The sequence below is a fragment of the Buteo buteo genome, chromosome 3, assembly GCF_964188355.1.
Source record: "Buteo buteo chromosome 3, bButBut1.hap1.1, whole genome shotgun sequence".
NCBI classification, from domain to species: Eukaryota; Metazoa; Chordata; class Aves; order Accipitriformes; family Accipitridae; genus Buteo; species Buteo buteo.
In genome coordinates this window covers 59293476-59314772 of record NC_134173.1, presented here as the reverse complement: position 1 = coordinate 59314772, position 21297 = coordinate 59293476, and the positions used below count along the sequence as shown (strand labels likewise).

Here is a 21297-nt window from a genome sequence, read left to right as displayed (position 1 = left end):
ACAGACGTGGATTGTTATTAAAGCTTACTCACAGACCTTCTTATCTCCCATCCAGATACTTCAGAGGCATGTACTAGGAACAGATTTGCTTGCCATACTGCTGTTTTGTATGGCCACAGTCTGTGCAGACTTTCTAGTCCAGCCAGAACACTTCTGCAGAAAACCTGCACAAAACTACATATTGTTGCCTTCTAAAATGTATTTTAAAATTTAACATTTCTCAAGGACTTCTTTCATATCTGAAAATTGCTGTCAATTCAGTTGACTTGTTCAAGATTTTAAGCAACATGACAAGCATACTAAACGTTTTTAAAAACTCTTCTCTGTGACTAAGGCCATTAAAGGTAATTCTTGCTCAATTACTTATCTTTTAAGCAAAACTTGTGTCAGAACCTACTACAACTTCGTTAAAAATTCTATTTTTCTAGGCAGGCATGATCTAGTCAGATAGCACCCCTCCCCTCCCTCTTCTTTTACAACTTCACTGTTCCCTATATGCACAGCGAACAAGTCTCAGGCACAGAATGTGCTGTGTTCACTCATCTGTCACAAGGTAAGAAATCCATACAACCCATGAATTCAGGGATAATAGCATCCACACAGCAGAAGATGGAGAAGACATCCACTGAAGCTCTAAGCTGGACATAAGAATGACACAGACTCCCCTCCTGCCGTACACTTTTCCTTCTAACAGACATTAAACTTTTCTTCTTCATTAAAGCACTGTTGTCTTCTACGGCCTAATTACCATGCACACTTTACCAGGGGAATTCCAGTGTAAATACGTACAGTAAGTGTACAAAAAAAACGGAATTTGAGAAATGCTGTTAACTGAACTGAGAATTTTCACACTAGCTTTATTAACAGGAAGACACTTTTTTTTCCCCCCTCAATTATACTACCTATGCAACAAGAATAAGGTATGAGGATTTTTCTTTCCTAACTGTAAGAAGTAAAAGAATTTCTGCTAGAAATACAAAATTACCAATACAAGTAAGTGATTAAATTGCTCCCCTACATTCACAACATCAGCCTTCATAAGAAAGGAGCAGCGTGCACCGCTGTTGTGCAGTGATGCCACTGCTAGTAGCCACTGCAACATTGCATGTAAATGGGCATGGTAGCACAGGAAGCTGCAAGTGACACAGTGACAAGAAATCCACTTTAGTGTTCAGCTGTAACATGTGCTCTACCATAGCATACTCTACCAGGAGTACATTTAGAGCTGCAGGTCATCCATAACAAGTCATTTTCTTCTCCACAGGTCAATACGATCTCTCATGGAAAACTCTTGAGTATTTATAAATACTTTTATAAAAAGGCAAAGGCAGACATTCTTTACCAGGCGGGAAGCAAAGGGTTCTTTAAAACTGTTTAATTACATATTTCAGGTAAGCACAGACAATACAGTAGATTTCCCACCACTGAATATTTACATTCTTTTCTTTAGGCTTGAGCTGTTCGTGACGACTGTCTTTCAATCAACAACCTTGCTCAATCACTTTTGCTGCAAAGAAGGGTGCTGGAATAGAACTATTGCAGGAAATATCATTCCTTCAAGGCATGATTTTCTGTGGGGTTTTTCTCCTTTAAGAACTACCTACTAGTAGTTCAAGATAATTTGGGAGAATCCTGGCTTCCAAGATGACCTGAAGAATGCATTGAAACCAAGCAGTGTGTTGAAGTCCTAGAAATACTTAAATCAATACCAATATGTATGTTGTAGAGCTGAAATTCTTTTTCACTGGCACTGCTGTTGATGCCTGGTTTCTGTTAGGACAGTTTTACACCAATTTTGTTTTGTTCCTTTTTCATTAGCCTTTGGGCCTCTTTCTCCATTTTCTTTCGTTGTTGTTCTGCTGCTCTTTTTTCCCTTTCTGCTATCTTCTGTTGTCTGTAATTAAAGAAAACATGAATTTCTAAATAACAGGAATCCAATTTTCAGCACAGTCATACCTTAAGTTCCTGTCAATAAATGCATTATTGTAACTAATAAAACCAGAGCTTCAGTCAACTGTAGTTAGGCTTAGAACAGTTATTCTTTTATTGTGCTGAAGTCCTTATTTCTGATCAATCTTGTCTTAGGCAATAATATTTGTTCAATTATTTTACAATCTAAAAGCCACTCAATTCTCAAAGATGCAGAGTAAGTGAATCAGTGAGAGTGTACAACAGTTATAAGGCCTAGAGCTATTTAGGAAAAAAAAAAAAAAAAAAAGAAAAAAAAATCTATCTAATGCTTTGAGTAGCAAGATTATCCATCTTTCCAAATTCAGACCAAAACAGTTCAACTTGTCTAGAACACTGACTTGTGTCCTCCCTTTCGCTCAGCAGAGGCATCAGTAGTTACTCTCTTTGTAATGCAAGTACTACAAACGTTTTCCTCATGATCAGATGAGGTAACTTCTAATAAACCCTTTCACATATTCAGGATCTGTGTTGTACTCTATTGTTCAGTACAAATATAACCAATAGCCTTTAAGGAAATAAAAAAAAGTAATTCAAAAGTCTTGAGTTGTGTATCCTTGTAGCATTATTTCTTATCATTGCTATAAACCCCCAGACATCACTATCTGCTAGCTCAAAGAATGTGTCTACTGTAGTTTCCGATTTCAACAAATACATAGCTGACTAGAGCAAAGGAAAAAAAACCAAGACAAAAATCCACTCATTTTTTTCCCGTACTTCAGCTAGAACACATCACTGAGTGCCGGAGGGACAACAACTGGATCCATACTCCACATTGCAGCTCTCTCCTGTACTGTCCAAGTAGTAATAGAATGGCGTAAGGAGGTCACTCCTGCTTTGGATTCAGCTTATTAGATATGAAAAAAATTGCTAAGTTGCTTGCAAGAGGACTTAAAAAATAAAAATGAAGCTTCATTAACTTGAAAAGGTGAAATTTAACACAGATTTAGTAAGAATAAAGAATTGCTTATTAAAACAGAATAAAGAATTCTAACTGACAAGGCAGTAAGGAGTTAGCTTTCAATGTATCTAAATTACCTGGGCACATCCACTTAACTGTGTAAAACATACAGAACTAAAAACTGCCATCACCTGAAGCAACCTTCTCTGGTAGTTTCCAACTATGGACAAAGTGGGCACACAAAACTTAGAAATATTTGAGGTACAAAGTCTACATATTATCTTTGTATTGGACAGGAGAGGGACTGCACTTATTTGCCTTGACTGATTATTAATGGCTAGAAGTTTTCCTATACTCTGTTAAGCTGCTCTGCTGTCTGTCATGGAAGAATAAAATTAGTCATTCACATCAGGATCTACCTTCCTAAGTTAATTGAAGCCCAAAGGTTTTTTTGAGATCATGCCCTGCTATTCTACATTCCACCAGAAAGCCAGACAGTTGACAGTGTTGTCAGTCTAGCATATGCAGAGTAATAATATTTGCCACTTTACAGTAGCAGATTTTCTTACATTTCCCACACCTCAGAACAGATACAGAAGGGAAGAAACTATATGTACACCAGCCAGCATGTAGAGACAGTAGAGTTCCAAAAAGCCACATGATGTGTTAAGCAATGCTGCTATACATTTGCAATTCTCAAGTGAGGAAAGTCATAGCAGATCATGTTTCTCGGCCCCCCCCCCCCCCCCGCCCACCCCTAAAGTGCAGGACACAGAACTCCTCTGCATGGAAAAATGGTTTCCATGCCCTCTACTGGTTGAGTAATTTTATCAGACTTCAGTTATGCCCAAATGAGAAGAGACCTTCACATCACCTCAGACAGAGGCACTGAAGTCACCAAAAAACACAAACAAGCAGCTTACCACAAAGTGATTACCTTTCCACTGCTTTTTTACTCGGTCATTATTCAAAACATTGATCCCTATTCCAAACTTCCTTCATGTTTGCAACATAAAGTTACTACCTTTCAGGCTCAGAAAGGTTTCATCTCTCAGTAAAGGAAGAGCCTATGATGAACTGCAGCCATATCTGACTCACTTTTTCTGGGTTCCAAAGCAAGGAGTTCAGTACTTTGGATGGAATGATGTAAGTTGTTTAAACCAGGAAAGTATTCATTCCTAATGTCAACCTTGCTTTGTGTTCCTAACACAAGTTATGTCCAAAAAAACCTAAACTTCCCTCATTGGTTAGCAAAACACGAACTATAATCAGAACACTGTTAGCAGACATTCTTATTCCAGTATGGGTTTAGTTACTGCATACCTTCTGAATAACTGTAATAAGAATGATTTCATAACATTTGGTCTTTTACTTCAACACAACTAAAAATGCATCAGCATTTATCTTAACTGTTCCCACTGGGGAAAAAAAAATTTCACTAGTATTAGAAAGTCTAAAGATGCAGAAAAGTATCGGCAATTTGCAGAAGAAACCAAGTTCTAACTAACTTCAATTAACTGAAAATCCAGTTTATCATCCACTATGCTGATTCATCACTGACTAGAAATTTTCCTCACATCCCAGCCCAGAACTTACTGGGGAGTGGAAAAAAAACCACCCACCCCCCCCCCCCCCCCCCCCCCCCAAAAAAAAACACCAAAAAACCCCAAGCCAGACTACAGAAACTTTTCAGGCACTAGTAGCCTACTCCTCAGCACTGCTTTTCAGCATGCTTTGATTCCAGGAAGCATCTGGCTTACTATACATGCTTATTTCAACTGTTATGTATACACATTAAGTCACCAGATAGGCTACAGGATACAGCCTTCTCTGCTATTTAGCAGGCCACAGCCCATTTTTGCATGATTGATCAGCACTCCATCACTACACAAATATTATTCCCATCTAAGATACTTCTGAATACTAACTGAGGACCAACAGGTACCCAGACACAGCTAACTAAGGGAGATCCTTACTTTTGCTGCACACTCATTTAATTCTCAATAAGCACTGCTGGAATACAGTCAGCATTAACACTCTGGAGGGTGAGGGGGACTATGTCCCCCATTTAGCTGTCTGAAAACTTCAGGTCATTTTGTAGACCAAGATGCAGTCTTCTAGCATTAAGAAGAAACTCCAGATCACTTCCTTACTAGTCTGTTGAAAACAGAGCCAGGCCTGTCAAGTACTACACTTAAGTTTTATGTTAAATGTCAGATGTTAATTACACCACAGATGTGCTGCAAGAGAAACTGTAAACCCAAAAGGTATTTCCTATCAATCTTGCTGAAAATCATCCAGCACTTTCCTCAATTACAGAGAAATATTGTAATTTGGTAAGTCATGAATAAAACAAAGGTTACAGAATTAGAATTGGTTGAATTTATTATCTATCATTAATGCATCAAAAGTGTGCTGGTGACTTCCCTCTTCTTATTCTACTGGTTGAAAAAAGTGTATTTTCCCAAATACTACAATAAAAATAGTTGAATAGAATCCTCTTTTTAAAAAATACCTTTTTTTCCTTTAAAGATTCACCATTCTAAAATGATTTTTTAATATATCATGTCCTTACTTCATATTATCACCACTGTACCACTGAAGCCATGTATTTGTGATTTTGTAGGTGGAATGAGAGCAGTTTAGGAAGCTGGAGCCATCTAAGGCAGGTTATCTGATGATGTAGGAAGCAATTAATGTTTGATAAAACCATGAAGTGAAACCGGTTAACAGAAGTCACTGCCAATTCAAATCATTGCATGTGATTAACTTAAACTCAGTCTGCATCTCTTTACCCTTCATACTCCTTCTGCGTATTCTTAAAAGGAAGAAAAAAGAACACAGATGGAACAGCACGAAGCTAGCATGACTACTTCATCAAGACACTAATTTTACATTCAAGCCTTACCAGCTAGTTTAGTTAAGTTAGCTAGAAAAGCATAGCTCCTACAGCAATTCCAAGAACATACTTACTACTTCACCTTCTATCCTGAACTATTGTTTACTTTACAGCACATGGTTATGATCCTTTTCATAAGGACATCCAGCGGTATTTTACTTAAGCTGAAACATGTTATTTGTACATAATAAATTGTTGGGCTTGGGGGATGTTATTTTTTGGGGGGGTTGGGGAGGTGGGAAGTGTGTGTGTATGGTACTGTGCTGTTCCAATGTTCCAGTGGTTGTCAGATTACTCCTGCTATCTCATCTACTAAATTGATTAGATCCAAAATGTATTCTGCCAAGTACCAGTTACACAGAGATTAGATGCATAAAAATAATTTGTCTTAAGAATTAACAATTCTTAGCACTTATCAGAAAGGTGTTACAACAAACAAACCTGTATTTGATTCTTTTACATGTAAAAAGTTTACATGGTGTTACATTATTTTCAGTTACCTAAGAACTTCTTCTGCTTGCCAGGCAGCATCTTCCTCTTCTTCCCAGGCATTAGTATTTTCTTGCCAAGTATCCAAGTCTCCCAGTTCAGGCTGAAACAAAAGAAGAGAAGCTCTAAGCACATGGAAAAATTAGATAAAATGCTTATTTTTAACCTTGATGCTTCAGACTTCCAGAAATATTTGAGATATGACAGTACTTCTCAGCTTATTGTCTATGAGTTTTCCTCTGCTCTAATACTGACTTTTTCCAGTTAATTGTTGGAGGGTTTTTTTGATTCTATTTGCGGGTAACAAAGGAAGGAAGGAAGTACTGGAGTACATTTTTAGGAAGAAGATAAGTTGAGCAGATGAAATGAGCAGATACTGTAAAAGATTTCTGGAAGTTGCATGGACAAACCAACATGTACATCCACATGTTTGGGTTTCCAATATCACCTGAGTGCTGCTTTTACTCACTAGAAGGCCTTTCCTGAATTAATTTAATTATGGACAGCCTAAGGAAGTGGTACGACCATTCTGTACTGCTTTCTGCCTAGACCTTTTTGTGCACTATGTTAATAAAAGCAGAAGCACTGTTAACGAAGGCAAAGGGGAAGCGAGGGAGACCACCTCCCTCTGAACAGCCAGCCTGTTAGGTAACTAGACTATTTTTTCAAAGGGTAAAGAGCAAAAATTAGGAGAGCAAAGGTAACCCAGAGGCTTTAAAAAAAAAGTATAGTCCATTGCTTCAGAAGATTTGCAAGTATAAAAGTGTTTGGAAGCTTCTTACCTTTTTATCACTGATCTGTTAAGTTTCTCAGTAAAACAAATTAGTTAAAATTAGATTAACTACTTAATTGCTCTGAACTAAATACTCAATTTTAAAACAATTTACGTTATTCCACAGCTATTCCTCTTGCTCCCACAACACAGACCTTAGGCAGACTATTCCTTCTCCTACAGAACAGTCATTTAACTGTCAAATAAGATCAACACTTAGAGCATACTCACAGACTGGTGAATAAAAGGAATATCTTGTGTAGCTGCTAATCTGCTAGAGAATCCTGTGTTTCCCTCTGGAATCCCAAAATTTAGAGGCTCTCGTTTTTTAATAACTATCTGAAAATATTCAAAAAAAGGAACAAAAAGTGGTAAGTCAAAGCACTGCACAGATTCCTTGGTGATCATATAACTCTGTGCCTGTGAAGGTACAGCTACAGAACACCGCACAGGTTCTGGAAGCTGTACAGCCAAATGAACTGGTAAGTGAGAGAAACTAAATGCAAAAGACACAAGAACTCCCTCTTCCCCCCACTAGCTTTTTCTTAAGTCACATGGAAACCTACGACTGTATCAAGACAGAGAAAGGGCACAAAGAATTACTGATCAAATACCCACATCTCCCAGTACTTACATAAGCTACCAATTACATGACATATTCCTTGGAGAAATCCTGCTTCCATGATAAGTCACTGTAAGATAGTACTCTGGAGGACAGTGCTGTCTGCACAGATACACTGCTTTGGAACATAACCTCTTTTAGCTACTTCAATAGTATCTGTGCAGACAATTTAAGTTTCAACAGTTGCAATCTAATTCACTATCACATCAACTGGTAAAGCTCTGTACTGATCTGGCTGAAAAACATGCACTAATGCTTCTCCTAAAAGGCTTATTAGCAAATTTAACATGGTTGCTAAGATCATGTATCCCTTACTTGTTTTGACCTCAAGATACAAACTTACTTACTTCATTTACCCTACTTTTAAGTCTCTGCTGCTTCCAAAAGAGGCAGATTCACAGTTCTACTGCCTGTACAAATGCTAGTACCAATGCAAGAAAGCAAACAGGACTAGACCATCCTATTTAGCAATGACAGGCTCTGTTATTTGACTGAAGTTCCATTTCCAGACATTGTAGATATGAGAGGTAACATGAGTAGATTCCACCTCAGATCTTGGGGTTTATATTGAGTCCCAATTCAGTAGAAATAAAAACACAAATTCATATTTAAGGGTGGTAACAAGGCCAAACCAGCAGAAATGTTCTTTATGGTGCCTGCAGTCACCCCTAGAGATACATTTAAACTAAACCCATTATACAGTATTCAAATAGCATGGACTCTTCTTGAGTTTTGTCCCAAGCCTGAAGTTCATTCCATTAGGCAAAAAATGTCATTAGATGCAAAGGAGAAATCTACCTTTCCTCAGTCCTCCTTTGCCCCAGATTTTGGGAGATCAAAATCCTTAGAATAATTTAGTTCACAGAATACTGCAGATCCTGAATGTATAGAAAGCTGACCCCAGTAACATCTCCAGTTCACAGGACCACAGGAAGATTCAGGTTGGAAGGGGCCTTGGGAGGTCTGTAATCCAGCCTCTTCCTCAAACCACTGTCAGCTCTGAGGCTGATGAAGGTACTCAGGGCTTATCCACTTGGGTCTTAAAAACTTCCAGAGATGAAGACTGCACAACCTCTCTGGTAACCTGTTCCAGTACTTGACTGCCTTTGTTGTGAAAAAGGTTTTCCAATTAACTCAAAGCCCTGTAAATACCCAGCTGGAAGATTTCCACATAGAAACAAACTTGCAATTACCAGAAGTTTAATCAGCATTTATTTACGGTGTTGATGCTCTTGTGGATACGCTCTTCTGCCTTGTTTCCATAATAAAATGGATATTTGAAGAGCGAGCCATTTTGAAACATCAGCTCCCTAATTCCAGCCTCCCCAATATAACTTGGTGAAACAAGTAACCATTGTTTTCTGAAACAGCAGTGCTGCTACCTCAAACTTCAGTAGAGCAGGACATGGAATGTCTCCATTCAAATAACGGAATAGTATGAGCACAGATATCTTAGTGCAGTGGTTCCATTTTCAGAATTAAAGTGACTTGAGGGTTCTCACATTATACTTTCCAGAACCTTCAGACTATGAAATTACTAGTAAAGTTTCCAGTAACATTAAGACTAAAGATGTAAACATGAACTAGCATCACATTTGTTGAGACTTCAAAGATTCAGTATTTTTAATAGGACATATTAGACTACACGTCAGCACCTATTCTCATTTCAACAGAACAGCTTAATTTTACCAGCAGCACCTTCTATAAGTTGGCAGTTTACTTATAGCCTATTTTAAAGCAAGGAAAACTCTCCCTAAGTATAGTTGAAAGTGCAATGCTTACTTTTTGAGTTTTTCTTATAGTTGGTGTCATATCTTTGAAATAATCAGGTTCCATTTGTTCCAAAGGATTTTGCTGAGCAGCCACATTACCATTGCCACCTTCAATCTTCACACTGGTGGGTGCATCTTCATCCCATGAAGACCAGTCTTCTACTTCAGGCTAAATAGAAATACATGGTACAAGTTAATATTATCTGCAAGTAAAAACTTGACTTTTTATACCTTGCTAAGATATATACCTAATATTATATAGCATACATAATAATATTATATCTTTCTAAGATATATACCAATCTTATTGTAGGACTGATGTAATCACTCTATTAAGTGATTATCTATTAAGTCACCTACCACTTAAGCAATTACCTGTTTAGGAACAGATGAATAATCCACTGTGGTTGGCAAAGTTATTTGGTCTCCACTTAACTTTCGCCCTCTTCCAGACCTGAAAGAAAAATGTAGGATTCCTCCAAGCTCTGAAAACATGAGCACTAAGTTTAAAAAAAACAAAAAGGAAGTCTGAGAACAGCACTACTGAAAACAGTCATGGCTAAAACATTAAGTGCTTAAACTACCTTAGTATTAACTACTGCCAGTGAAAGTCTACTAAACAAAGGAATTTCATCATGAATTTAAAGCAGTGTTCACAAGAATTTCAAAGTACAATTTACTTTTCAAACTGCAGTGGAGAAATAGAGGAGAAGCAAGTTTAGGAAATATGAAAATGGACAAATGAACTCAGTTATTTGCATACAGTAGGTTATAATTTTTAGATTGTCAGTGTTTAAGAAGGAAACACTATCAATCTACGTTTGTTCAAAGATAACCACTTCTACTGTAAACTGAGAAATCTTTCTACTTGTCTTAGATGTTAAGCTGTTTCTAACAAATCACCTTCTGAGCTGCTTCATTTGAAAGCCCGTCTAAAGCATTTTTTCCTTCAGAATCTAAACAGAAGTAGTACATGACTATACAAGTCAACAGCTTCTGTTCAATACATGTTTCTACTTACTTAACGAATACTGTTTCAAAGCATTTCAACAACTATATCGAATAATTTCAATTGAAAACAAACACTAATGCATTGCAAATAAACTACCTAGATATTTACTTAATGACAGCGTTCAAAGATCACAATAATAATTAAAATATTCTTAGCCTTACAACACAAGAGAATGAAATTCAGGCTCACACTCATGTTCTCCCCAAGGAGCGTAAGCTCCTATAGCAAGGCAGTCATGTAATTGACCTTATGCAGCTTGGAAAAGTTAAGTTTCATTTGTTAGTACTGATGAGAATAAAACTGGGAAACTAAAATTTGGAGTTCGTATCCATTAGTTTTACTATTATAGAACATTTTACCATCAACTCATAATAGCCAAATTGTTTGTAATACCACCTCCGCTGCATGCTGGTGAGTGATTAGATACATTTTTCCTGCTTTAAGCCAAATAGATTCTTCCTCAGGAAAGATCAGATGCTATCATCAGATTTTCAAGCTTTATATAATTAACTCTAGCCCCTTTAGAAACTGTTCCTTTAAGCTGAAAAGCAACACAGTTTAGGGGTAAAGGAAGGTGAAAACACTGTTCCCTCAAACACAGCCTGGTTCTGGCTGACTAGATTTAGTTGATGTCTCTGCAGTAAACCCAAGCTTGGAAACACCCTCTTTCAGACCTGTACAACATACACATCTTTAATACTATTCTAAGCCATCACTTCTGCAATTGTATATATTTCCCTATTTATATGGTCTAGAAGACTCCAAAAAGTGGCTTATAACAAACATTCATCTAGCCAAAATGATTACGCTGATAAGGGTGCAGGTGGGAGGAAACAGCTAGTGTCATACAACATGGGAAAGAATATGCTACACAGGACAGCACTGAGGAAGGCTACGTGTCTCCACTTCCTTTTTTATAAAGGCAACAAGATGCTTATACAAAGAGTTGCTTCACAACCATCATTAGACAGATATTGATCACTGCTCTGAATGCCAAATGCCTCAAGAATTCTTGGTTTTGTTTCTCCTTACTAATTAGCAGCATCCAGATTTCTCAGCTGGAGGTAGCTAGAGATTTTAAGCAGAATGAAGTTTCATCTCTTTTTATACTTACACCTTTTATTTCCTGGAAGCAGTGGATTCAGGCAAGCTGTTAGTTAAAACTTTTTTTGATAAACAAAGAGAGGACTAGCACCATATGTAGGCTTTATGCCAACTAGAAAGATGCATGATCTCTACAGACACTTGTTTAAATGAAAAACTAATGTAAACTATATAATCTAAGTAAGTACTAGCTCGGATCCATTGAATTAAAATGCACATTTAATTAAATCACATTTGCTGGTTATCAGGCATACTCATATGCAGGGGTGCATTATAGGAAAACAAAATTTATCAAGCTATGCTTTGCAGCTGACATTAAAAAAGAAAAACATCTGTAGTTAATGGACTGAGCTAATTTGATCCACTGACTTGCTTATGTGAAAGATTTTACATTTTCATTCTTTCAAATAATTGTTATTCACAAAAGAAAAGTTCTCCTACTTTTTACTCCCAGGCAGTTCCTCAGCTGTTCATTTCAAGGATTTAGTTCATTCAAAAGTTGAAGAACAGAGGAAAATACTGTCATTACACCTACTAAACAATTATCTGCATATAAAAGCTATCTTAAGACTTAGAGAGATGAAGTGTCCACATAATATAGAAGCCATCATCGACTCAGTGTTTTGACTTCTTTTAGAACTTGAACAGCAAGTACTCTTAATTTAATTTGGAATTCAAACCGCAGAACTAAGGTTGACATCTATACTGTTGTATGCAGCATTAGAACGTATCTTTTTAAAGCTTCACTAGATCTGTAGTGATTTTACCAACGAGCTGAGAGCTTCCTGTTATGCTTGGAATAAGGTGAACAGGAAATAAACAGTTATTTTGTGTCTACGGCATATTCTCTATATACTTTAAATTGACTACTACTTTGCCAGTGATCATACACATCTGCAAGAGTGGCAAGAAGCAACAGTAGTTCACATGACAGCACAGTGCCACAAAGATCTACCTCAGGTACTCTGCTACTGTACTACTGAACTCTACTATTATACAACTGTAACTCTTCAGGGTTTTTGGAATGCTTCTAGGTACTACATTGCTGTGTTCATGGGTCTACAACTCAAAAGAACACTACATATGACCTACAAGAGTAAGCAAAAAAAAAAAGTCATATTCATTTAAAAAAAAAAAAAAAGCAGTTCCCTTGAACTTCAATCACTGTCCTCCAAACTTCTGAAAGAATCTTCAATAGGCAGAAGAATCTGAACTCTCAGGCAACTGTTTCTTGACAAAGCAGGATGAGAATCACTTACATTTATAATGAAAGCCTACTGACTGATGACTGGGTGGATGCTGCCATTAACTGAATCTCTTAAAAAACAAAACATCACTTGCCAAGTACTGCTAGAAAATGCAGAGAACAATTTTTCTTAGTCTGACACAGAATAGTTTTAAAAGGCAATTTTAAAACCCTGTCAGAGCTGTTTAGAAAACACTCCTCATTAGAGCTATCATACCACAAAATACACTCACAACTGCAGTACATAGACTTTTGAATGCCAAAGGAATATGCAGATTAAAGAATAAATTTGATTTAGTTTTTATCTGTCTTGATTGTTTTGCAATTAGTAAAATCAGAACTGGGAAAAGTGGTGGATGGGTGCTGAGAGTAGGAAAGAAGTGCAAGAACCTGTAATTAAAAAAGAAAAGGTAACCAAATTTAAAAAAAGACATGTTTACCTGCATATTAACTTTTTTATGAAAGAAAGCACTGCTGCCAGGCAAGTACAGATTTTAAAGAGTCGAAACTGTGTTATGGCCATGGTGAGAAACCCTTCCTGCAAAAGAAAAAAAGTTAGATGTAGAGGATTATACATATTTATATAGCTCTTAAGTCAATTTCCTTGCTGATAAGCAAGGAGCATTCAGCGAAACTATATTAATGCAAGAAAAGAGAGGAGGAGCCTGGAGCAAAGATGCTACCTGCCTACTATCAGGACATTTCACTGATGTAAATAAGACAAGTACCCAATGTTTATGGCCTTTAAAGAAACCGCACAGAATCATAGGTAAAGTCACAGTTAAAGATACTTTTAAAGGGGAAGTGCAGGCAACCAGTTGCAGTGACTGTACAGCTGATCTGTTTTAGACACCAACAATGGCGCTGAACACTAGCAATGCAAGGAGAACAGAATAATCATCAGTAAGAAGCTCACATTTGCTTGAGCAAGTCTTACACATTCAAATTATAAATTTAGTCATCAAGTCAAAACCCAAAATTGGTCATTTAAATTTAGTTTCCATTTTGATGGAAATGTATGATAAGAAAGAACATTGGTTATTTTGGAACCAGTGTCACTGAAAAATCATCAGCAAAGAAAGACTCTGTTCATCCTGTGTACACTATAGCACCAGTTAACCCCCGGATCTATCAAAACTCCTATGCCAGACTGGGTCATGCTAGCAAACCCAGCCAAGAAAAAATTCATCTTTGGCTGAAGCCACTTACGTTGGCAGCTATTTTTCAGTATCAGTTTGATAACCTAGAGAATTTATACTCGGTATATCATATTATTCCAACAGATCACCTCAAATAGGTACAGACCGAATCAGAATAATCTGCTGTAATTCAAGGATCCCTTTTCTCTCTTCTACAGGTGAACATTTCAGAGTAAAGAATAAGAGGTTAGGCTTCAGAAATAGCTTTTCATTATATACATCTACACCTCTAACAACATTTTCTGTTGCAAGTTTAACATACCTTCTGGTGAGAAGAGAAGGCAGCCCTGTGACATTTTCCTCAGGCCATGAGTATTCCATGGAAGGACAGCTTGATTTCAAATATGCTATGGCATTTAAATCACTTTTTACATTCCAGGCTTTAAATTAGGAAGAGTCAGGAAGGTGGATCATTAGGTAGGCTGCTCCAATACTGCCCTGAGGATTTTATTAAAAAGTACATAATGGGATTTGTGAGCTTCATGGAGCTTAGATTTATTTTTTAGCGGTGCTCATTTGCTAGATAATAAAACTAGTATTAAACACTGTAATATAGTACTGGAAATATTGCTTCACATACAGTCCAGATCAGGAATTTCTACTACTGAAAAGTCATACAGGGTCCTATTAAATAAACAGGCCCTTCTACTGTAAAATGGAAGGCTTAAGTCAATAAATACACACCAAATTACAGACCGCACTACCAAGCTGTAGCTCAGGAGAAAGGCCTCACAGGACACATTTCACCTCTACTTCAACACCAGCATTGTCTTAATCTTATTTCATGGGATACTTAAAAATGTAGAGAACCTTGTGGTTCTCTGTGTGGGTAATACCCACATCAGTAAGTATTAAATGGGCTCTTCATCTAACAGGAATAGGAAAAAGTCAACTTCCCACAAAGAAGCAAGAACAGCAGACACAGTCCAACACATTTATCTTTTAGTTTTAAAGACAGGACTATAATTCCATATTGTGCTTAAGCACTTCCTTACCTTCTGGAATAAGCAGTTTTGACAATATCTAGGTGACAAAAGAATGCATCAGCCAAGAATTTGAAGGATTCAGAAATAGTGAAAGTTAGTGGAAAAAATGGTGGATAGTAATGAGATGGACAGTTCTCTATTCTAAAGGTAGAAATTATTGCAAACTAACGCTGAATTGGTGAAAGAAATTGTTACTTTTAGAAGAGACAACTAGAAGCCATCTACCCTGGATTTGAGGTATGAAGAGCAGGTGACCTGCTGAAATGAGAATAAAGGCTATGTCTTTTTTGAAAGGAGGCTTGTTTAGCAGCTCACTCCACTCTATCAGAATTCACTCTTCTATCAGCTTGGCAGGCAGGAGGCAAGGAGTAGAAAAGTACTCAATGTTAGAAAGAGTAAAGCTGTTTTCCCCTGTTTAGCCTACCTAACTGCCACAGTGGACACTCCAGACAGATCCTAAATTAAAAAACAAACTATTGATTGAAAAGGTTGCTTTAGTAAGCAACCATTACTCAAAAATCCCTGCAGACTCTATATTATTTGTGCCTAAGTTCAAAGGACTAGGTTGTTTACTACCTCAGTGCAAAACTAAAACCTAAACAATACTCAAGTGTGTCAGTTATATATATATACATACATGTACATACGCGTATATGGTTGTGTACATATACATATAAACCCCCAGTTTTTCAACTCATCTCCATTTTTTTATGTATCAGATTGTATACTGCATTGACTTGTCAATATAAAGTTAAACAACTGAAAAAGCAGAATCCACAAGAAGTCTGGCTTGCAAGTTTGTGAAGTCCACTGCTGACAAGAGTTAGCCACCAGCAGTTAATCCATTTTTCCCAGGTCATTCCTATACATGAGTGACTACACATCCAATATCACACCAGTACGCCCATTTGGCAGGGTTCAATAGCTATCGTCATTCCCCATAACAATCCGATAACTCATCCCTCTCCACTTTCTATGTGTCAAGCAGAGATTTCAGATTTATGATGAGACACACAATCACATAACGTCTTTGTGTTAGAGCTGCATTTCAGTTCAACTGTGGCAGCACTAGGCCCTTCGAGACAGTAAGTATTGTTTTGCCCGCCTCTTCTCTGAGCTTTGATTGTAGTCATCCCAATAAAGTTAAGCTCTATACGCTACAAATTGTAGATGCACAACCAGTTTTGGCAACAACGTGCTATCAGCTAGCCATAGTAGTATTAGCAATCATCCACCTTTTAAAAGTACTTTCATCAGTGTATCTAGTTTTTATACTGCTAATTAAGATACAAAGCAGTATCTATGCATTAATTTTAGCAATATGCTAAAAGCCACTTAAAACAGAATCTTGAACCAATTATTGGCTCAAGATTAGGACAAGTCAAGCATTCTCCCCAGTGTCTGGAACAGCACTTGAAGCATCTGCATTGTTGCTCTAAGGACAGCACTACCCAAAAAGAAAAGTTAAAGGTTAGCTAAAGCTTTTGAGTTTTGTTTGGTGCCTTTGGAGGGTTTTTTTGTGTTTGTTTGGGTGGGGTTTTTTTTAAAGTTAATTAATTAATTTTCTCAAAGGTAAATAATTTTATATTTTGAAGCAGTTGTATGAATACAAATGTACATGGAACCTTAATATTTCCTGAGTTCACTGCAAACTTAATTCACCTGATACCATTACACTGAACTTGTTAAGTGAAACAAAGTGTTCATTCTTTTCTTCTCCATCCTTCTCAAACACTGGAAAGAAGCACAGCCATGTATCTTCCTTATCTCATAAATGGGAACAAATACTGAACTGTGTAATGCTAAATGGCAGGGCCACAACCTTCCTTCTTCCTTCTCTTAAGCTTTTCCTTGACAATCAATCACAAAAGGAACTACAATTATTTCAGGAGCCGACTATGATACAGGACGGCACAGAGACACAATACAAACTGGCAGTGCTCCAGCAAGAATCCTAGACCATTTCTTAACAGACAGAGGCAAAGGTGAAATACTGGACTAGAATTCAGATAATCTGATAAGAGTTGTCCATCAGCCTGATACACCCTTGTGCATATCACACCTCATGCCTCAGCTTCCCATTTGTAAAATGGGATGGAGCTTTCCTTTTCCCATTATTGAGACTGCTTCTTCTAATGCATTACACATTTATCAAACTTACTGTCAACTGAACTTTTAAGTGCCATTACAAGAGATATAAATAAGCAAATAAATCAGGACATGAATCCCAATTAATTTAATTCTAGCAGTCAATGCAACAATTTTGTAACAGACACCAAATTTAGCTGGAGTTTGACTTGTTTAGCTCATACTGCCTTCTATTGGTAAAAAAGCCACAGCAGTTGCTCACATGGAAGATGAGCACAGAAAGGATTAAAGCACGGCAGCAGCAAGATGTTAAACACATTACAGCCAAGTCAGAAGAATGAGGCAACTTACCCCCAAAAACATTTTATGGATCCATAAGGGAAATGTAGTGAAGGGAGAGAAAGTTCAGAAGTTTATCAAACTTAAATATTTTTACATTGCTTTCAGCTTGCAGCAGTGGCCTCATTAGAACTCCTGGCACCTCTGACTACACTGACACTAGCCAGCAAATTGTCCGCGGCAGGCATAGCCCACCTGAGTTAGTCAACTATGGTGCAATAAGCAAGACTCTCACTGGCCATCACTGTACAAAGGGCACATCATCTGTAGAAGCACTTCCTCTTTCATACCTAATTGCACACACAAACTCCACTTAAACAGTATTTCAAAAGATAGAGCTGACCCTAAAATGAAGTCACTTTGTGGCACTAAAATTGCTTTAGAGACTTGTTTTCTCCTAGCGAACACATCTCCTACTGTCAGTGCAAAAAGATGTCAAAACAATCATAGAGCACCTATCCTGCTCTCCTCTGTTCCTCTACAATGCTGACTGATTTGTAGTGTGTAGTTTTCTTTAGATATCACCATCTTCAAAATGGAATTTCTGCCTTGAATTACCAGTGCTTTGTGAATTGATTACATTTTCTTTCACATGAGCTCATCTCTAACTCTGGAATGAACGAACTCTGGAAACAGTAACTTTAACTCATATTAAACACAGCTAGCTAAATGGCCAAAGGATGGCATCTGAATCAAGACTAAGAATAACTTGTCCGAAACTGAAAGGTTTCCAGCCAACTACATATTTACATAAGTAGCCACAAAAAAAGCCTCACCTTCCTAAAGCAAAATGAGAAGTCAATGTCCTAGTACAAAAGACTAACAAGGCCTTGAGCACTTGCATGTGTCAGCACCAAAACTCCACAAAAGCATCACTGAACCAGTATGTTTTCACTAGAACAGCTGTTAAAAACCTAGCAAGTACCACATGATTAGCTCAAAGTTTCAGTGGCAAGGACAGGATTCCTTAAAATTTCACTCTGTATGAAATTTTACAAAAGTAGAGTGGCCATATCAATCTGAAGATGTCTAAGTAGGTTTATAGGGAGAAGGAATCTTATGAAGATTAATAGACAGAGCTAAAAAACCTGTTTATTTTCAAGCACGCAAACCCTCTTCCAAATCATGTACATTATAAGATATACAAAGACATTCTGTATTTTAAAAAAGGCAACATAATGATTCAGAAATGACATTCAGTCAGGTACTGAAAGACACAAACATCATCTCTGCACTACAAGAGAGCAACCATGACTCTATAGCCTAATGAGGAGGTTCCACTCCCCTCTTCCTGGCTGACTTCTGTGTTTGTTTTTTGTTTGTTTGGGGTTTTTTTAATCGCTTTATATAGAAACATAATATTGGCAACACTGAGGGAGAAGGAAAAAACTTACCAGGTCAATGTCTTTACCACCGAGTTTGATAAATGGATAGATTAAATGGCAGCATGACTGAACCCTGAAGCCACAATACTATGGCATTAGAGTGGCATTAGGAGGCATGTCCTCTATCTCACTATAGGTAGGTAGTTGGTGCATGTCCATAATAGGTACTGTAGTTTCAACACTAGTGCTCCAACTTTCAGTGCAAGCACCCTAACTAGGCAGTTGTGAGGTAGCTGTGAGAGAAGACTACTCTGCCTATGGTTTATGGGAGCGAGCTAAGTCATCCAAGATGCTCAAATCCAGGAAGATATTTCAAGACTATCAGGAGCTGTAGAAGATATCAGAATTCAAGAAGGAATGTTTGTGTCTCTGACTAAAGGCAGTAAAAATTGGTACATGCTGGCGATTCCCAAGTTATTCCTAGACACCAAACACTTATATGACATACGGAGTTTCAACTTTTTTTTAAACATGCTACTCCTAGAGCCATAAAACTTTTATAGTAATACCACCTCATCTCACCCCTTCCTCTCCAGGAAATTGAATATAGTTCCAATCTTGTTAATGTGAACTCTTGAAGCTTGCTGTTCTGGATTAGAATAAGTTCTATTTTTCAAGGCAACAATAGTTAAAATAGAAAGCTTATATCCACTAACCAATCACAGTCATTCTTTGACAACTCCTTATCCATATATATGCTACTGCCTTCTGAAAACCAGCATACAAAGAACATAAAGATTGAAGTCACGCAATCCTATGATACTACACTGCAACTTTGTTCACATTTGCAGGAAGTCTTTGACATAATGCACTAATTCACATAACTCACTTTGCAACACTGGAGAAGTTCTCAGACACAAAATCAGAGTTCAAGAGACCCCAGTTCTGTTCCAATCCTTATTAGTCATCCTGGACTTAGGTTATCTGTAGCTACATGGAAAGCCAGAGGCGACAAATTAACACACTCTCATTGTTACTACCACAAAATCATCTTGCAACATCTACTATCTTGACAAGCACCAGCTATTTACAATCAAGATACACTACAAGACATGCTGTGCAAGATGGCTTACAGATATCTGTACAGGGCACGTCCATATTTCCAGAGTGTTCTGAAGGACTATAAAGCAGCAAGCTATATTATTTTTCATTAGATGTGCAACTGAGGCACTTACATTGTGAATTCATGACCGTGAAACAGTGCCCCACCATTCTACAGAACAGCCCAGGCTCAAGTGTTATCAGAGACAGCACCAAAGCCAGATGGTATAGCACTTAAGTTTTCTGCGACCTGTTAGAGATGGTTAAGTCTTTAAAAGCATACAAAGCAACTTTCACGTTAACTTTCACGCAACTTCAGTCAGCATGACCAAAGCAACTTTCACGTTAACTTTTACGCAACTTGTCAGTCAGCATGACCAAAGAAAGAGTGTGTAACCCCAAGCAGCGCGGTCCCAGAAAGTCCTTAGAAAGACCAATAAAGGCTTAAACCCCACCAGCTCTGACAGGACGTGCCCCCCCGCCCCCGCTCCTCCTCCTCCTCCACAGAGCGCCAAACGTCCCAGTCCCCAAACGCTGCCTATCTACTCGCCAGTCGCTTCATGTTCTTCCCAGCCCATGAGATCTTCCCGCCACCCCCCCGCTCCCGAAGGGGCCCGGACCAGCCGGGCAGAGGCAGTCGGCGGCCGCGGGCCTCTCGCTCCCGGGTCCGGCCGGGCAGGGCTGCCGCTGGGCGACGGCCACACCGCTCCGGGGCCGGGGCGTCCCCGGCACAGAGGAGAAAGGGGCGGGGGCGTTACCGAGGGAGAACCGCGAGGGAGGGCCTGCCCCGCGGCGGGAAGGCGCCGAGGCCGGGCCCCCTGCCCAGCCGCGCCGCGCCGCGGCGAGGCGAGGCGAGGCGGAAGCGGGCACCCGGCGGTGAAGAGAAGCGGCCCTCCCCGCTCACCTGCCCCGAGGGGGAAGGCTCTCCAGGGGGCGCGGGGCGCCAGGGGCCGAGGCGGCCGCTCCCGCAGCCTCCGCCCTCGCCGGCCGCCCCTCATTCAAAGCCGGGCGCGCGCCGCCGCTGCTGCCGCGCCGCCGCCGCCGCCGCCTCCCGCGCCGCCATCTCGGCCTCCTGTCACCCGGGAGACGGGCCCGCCCCTTCCGGCCGCGCCTCTTCCCCTCGCCCCGCCAACCGCCGCTCGCGCCTCTGCCCGCGGCTCCCGCCCTGGGCAGTTGGGTCAACGGCCGCCGCGCCAACGGGCTGGGCCGGGGCGACGCCACTCGATGCGCCGCGACGCGGCCTGGCCTCGCCTCGCCTCGCCTCGCCGCGGGGACGGCGCTTGGCAGGCAGCAGAGGCGCCGGGCTGCCCCGCGGCCCGCCCCCGCCAACAGCCTTCGCTCTCTCCCGCCTTCCTTCCCTCCCGCGGCTGCCTGGTCCCGGGGAAGTTTGAGCCCGGACTTTGTCCCTCCGGGGAACTGTGTTAAAAAGGCACCGTTCTTTCGTGTTATCGGGTTGCTGCGTATGTGGCTGTAA

General features: G+C 39.3%; 1 protein-coding gene across 2 annotated transcripts; it reads right to left on the bottom strand.

Annotated features, from left to right (window-relative positions):
- Nucleotides 1–1358: 1358 nt before the first annotated feature.
- Nucleotides 1359–20913, bottom strand: EBAG9 (estrogen receptor binding site associated antigen 9). 2 transcript variants are annotated; one of them, XM_075023831.1, is made up of 8 exons: nucleotides 20728–20913; nucleotides 14247–14422; nucleotides 13226–13323; nucleotides 9799–9877; nucleotides 9434–9592; nucleotides 7261–7368; nucleotides 6269–6360; nucleotides 1359–1894 (listed from the first exon to the last, which is right to left on the bottom strand). In XM_075023831.1, the coding sequence occupies exons 3-8, from the start codon at nucleotides 13306–13308 to the stop codon at nucleotides 1774–1776; spliced, it is 642 nt and encodes a 213-aa protein (XP_074879932.1). In that variant the 5' UTR covers nucleotides 13309–13323; nucleotides 14247–14422; nucleotides 20728–20913; the 3' UTR covers nucleotides 1359–1773. The 2 variants fall into 2 exon arrangements, with proteins under 2 accessions (XP_074879932.1, XP_074879931.1); XM_075023830.1 differs by lacking the exon at nucleotides 14247–14422.
- Nucleotides 20914–21297: the final 384 nt, after the last annotated feature.